The sequence below is a fragment of the Cucurbita pepo genome, chromosome LG04 (assembly GCF_002806865.2).
Source record: "Cucurbita pepo subsp. pepo cultivar mu-cu-16 chromosome LG04, ASM280686v2, whole genome shotgun sequence".
Classification (NCBI taxonomy): Eukaryota; Viridiplantae; Streptophyta; class Magnoliopsida; order Cucurbitales; family Cucurbitaceae; genus Cucurbita; species Cucurbita pepo.
The window spans coordinates 8183-10866 of NC_036641.1; the positions used below are offsets into that span (position 1 = coordinate 8183).

At 43.6% G+C, this 2684-nt stretch overlaps 1 protein-coding gene across 1 annotated transcript; it reads left to right on the plus strand.

Annotated features, from left to right (window-relative positions):
• The first annotated feature begins 464 nt into the window (after positions 1-464).
• LOC111793751 (probable serine/threonine-protein kinase PBL26) lies at positions 465-2598 on the plus strand. Its single transcript, XM_023675780.1, has 5 exons — positions 465-625; positions 879-1069; positions 1154-1343; positions 1447-1841; positions 1978-2598. The coding sequence occupies exons 1-5, from the start codon at positions 511-513 to the stop codon at positions 2596-2598; spliced, it is 1512 nt and encodes a 503-aa protein (XP_023531548.1). The 5' UTR covers positions 465-510.
• The last annotated feature ends 86 nt before the right edge of the window (positions 2599-2684 follow it).

Here is a 2684-nt window from a genome sequence, read left to right on the forward strand (position 1 = left end):
GTCCAATTAGAGTTTAAGTTGTTGGAAAATAGGCCTCTTAACAAAACCGTCGTTCTGGTTGGAAGAGAGAGTGTTTCGGGGTGTCCTAAATGAACCAAAAAATGGAAAGGAAACAGAAATGAAAACCCCGAGTTTTTCTGTCCTTCCAAAGAGGAAAAAAAGGGAGGCAAAGAGAAATCCATGAAAATCTCCAGGAATTTCTCTCCATCCCCAGAAAACACCCAAACCTTTACTTTTGTCTCTCTTTTTTTGTAGGGTAAGTTCCATAATCCCCCATTGCCTCCTCTCTTTTATCATCGCACTTCCACAGTTGGTCTCCCCTTCCCCAACCTCCTTCTTCCTCTCCTCCGGTCGGGTCCTTCAATAACCTTGGAGGACCCAGGATCCTCCCTCAACCACTTCCATGACTTTGCTGCTTCCCTGAACTTCTTCTTCTTCTTCTTCTTCTTCTTCGCATCAGATCCCCATCCATTACTTACACACAACTATTGATCCATCCACAATCTCACCATGAGTTGCTTTCCCTGCTTTTCGTCTAAGAGCAAGAAAGGGATCGATAAGAACAACGACAATTCCGCCTCCTTCTCCTCCGGCCACCGTACTCCGCCGCACCCTAAGTCCCCTGGTCTGTTACTTCTCTCTCACCCCCACCCCTCATCCTAAATCCATGCATATTCTTTTCCCTTCAACCAGAAAACAATAGGGAGAAATTTTTTTGCATTAATCTAAATTTCCATGGAAACAACATTCTGGGATTCTCCTAATGTAAAAGTTCCCAACATTGTTATCCAATAACAACGTAGAAAAGGGATAAAAGAGTCATTTCATGTCATATATTTCCATTTCTATTTGAACTAAAGTTTTCTTGTCATTTATAGCACCAGAAGCAATCAAAACAAAGCCCACAGAGGAAGGGAAGGAGAAAGCACATGAAGGTGAAAAAATAGATGCCCAGAACTTCACTTTCCGGGAGCTAGCCACGGCTACAAAGAATTTCCGCCAGGAATGTCTTTTGGGTGAAGGTGGGTTTGGGAAGGTCTTTAAGGCTACCCTTCAACCAAGTGGCCAGGTAACTAACTAAACCAACCAAATTGATTCGTTTACGACACCGTCAATCTAAACATAACTCAATAAAATCTGTATAAAAATGAAGGTGATGGCTGTGAAGCAGCTTGATAGAAATGGTATGCAAGGGAACAAGGACTTCCTTGGTGAGGTTAAGGCATTGAGCCTTCTAAAGCATCCAAATCTTGTGAAGTTCAATGGATATTGTGCAGATGGAGATCAAAGGATTTTGGTGTATGAATATATGCCTGGAGGTTCTTTGGACGATTGTCTCTTCGGTATATTTTCTATCCCTAATGTGCCTTCTTCTTCTAAGATAGTGTGAGAAATAGAATCTAATATATTCATATATGTCATCAAACTATGATTCAATATTGGCAGACATAAAAGAAGATAGAAAGCCAATGGATTGGTTTGCTCGTATAAAAATAGCATTAGGAGTTGCAAAAGGATTGGAATACCTGCATGACCAGACGGATCCTCCCATAATATTTCGTGATTTGAAGTCATCAAACATCTTGCTCGATGAAGATTTCAGCCCAAAGCTTTCTGATTTTGGACTCGCAAATCTCAGCGGCGGCGGCGGCGACAAGTCTCCGTTGCCGTCAAGGGTCATGGGCACCTATGGCTACTCTGCTCCTGAGTATACAAGAGGTGGTCAACTCACCGCCAAGTCTGATATATACAGCTTTGGAGTTGTGATGCTTGAACTCATCACTGGAAGAAAAGCTGTCGACACTACAAAACCAAATAACGAGCAGAATCTTGTTGCTTGGGTATGTTATGCTTTTCAATAGCATTTCGTTTTCTGTTTCTAAAAAAATTAAGTTTCCCGCTAATTTCATTGTCTACCGTCCAAAAACATTTTTAAAATGTAAGCTAGATTTGAAAACTCCAATGGATGTGTAACAGGCACAACCATTTTTCCGAGATCCAAAGAGATTTCCAGACCTGGCCGATCCTCTCCTAGGACGGTTGTTCCCGGAGAAAGATCTGAATCAGGCCGTCGCCGTCGCTGCCATGTGTCTGCAAGAGGAAGCAGAAGTCCGTCCTCTGATCGCAGACGTCATGATTGCCCTCAGCTTCCTATCCACAACTCCGGATGAGAACCTCCGTCCGCTCCCTTACCCGCCGGAGCCTGAGGACGAGGAGGACGACGACGAGGACTACTCCTCTTCAGACTGTTCAGATTCCGATACCGAATCTCGAAACATCGGAAAAGACGGCGCATCTGGAAACTTCACAAGTGCAAGAAACCACGAAACAGACATCTCAGATGACGAAGAAGAAGACATCAGTCCAAGAACTCAGAAACCTAAAAAGAAAAAGAAAAACAAAGAATCTGATCAAAAACGAGTCGGATTCAAAGACGACGTACAACCACCGCCAAATCACTCCCGAAAGAACAGCTCCTCATCGAGCGATGGAGGCTCTTCAGCTAGAAGCAGCAACGCATCGGAAAATGAAAATAACAGAGATTCATCGAATAATGTAAATAGAAGTGATTCTACATTAGATCATAAACAAGAGTAGAGGATCGCATTCTGGCGATGAAGCTCGACACTACGGCAGCGATTCCGACGGCGGCGAAGATTGAGACGTTTGTGGGAGGGGGGGGG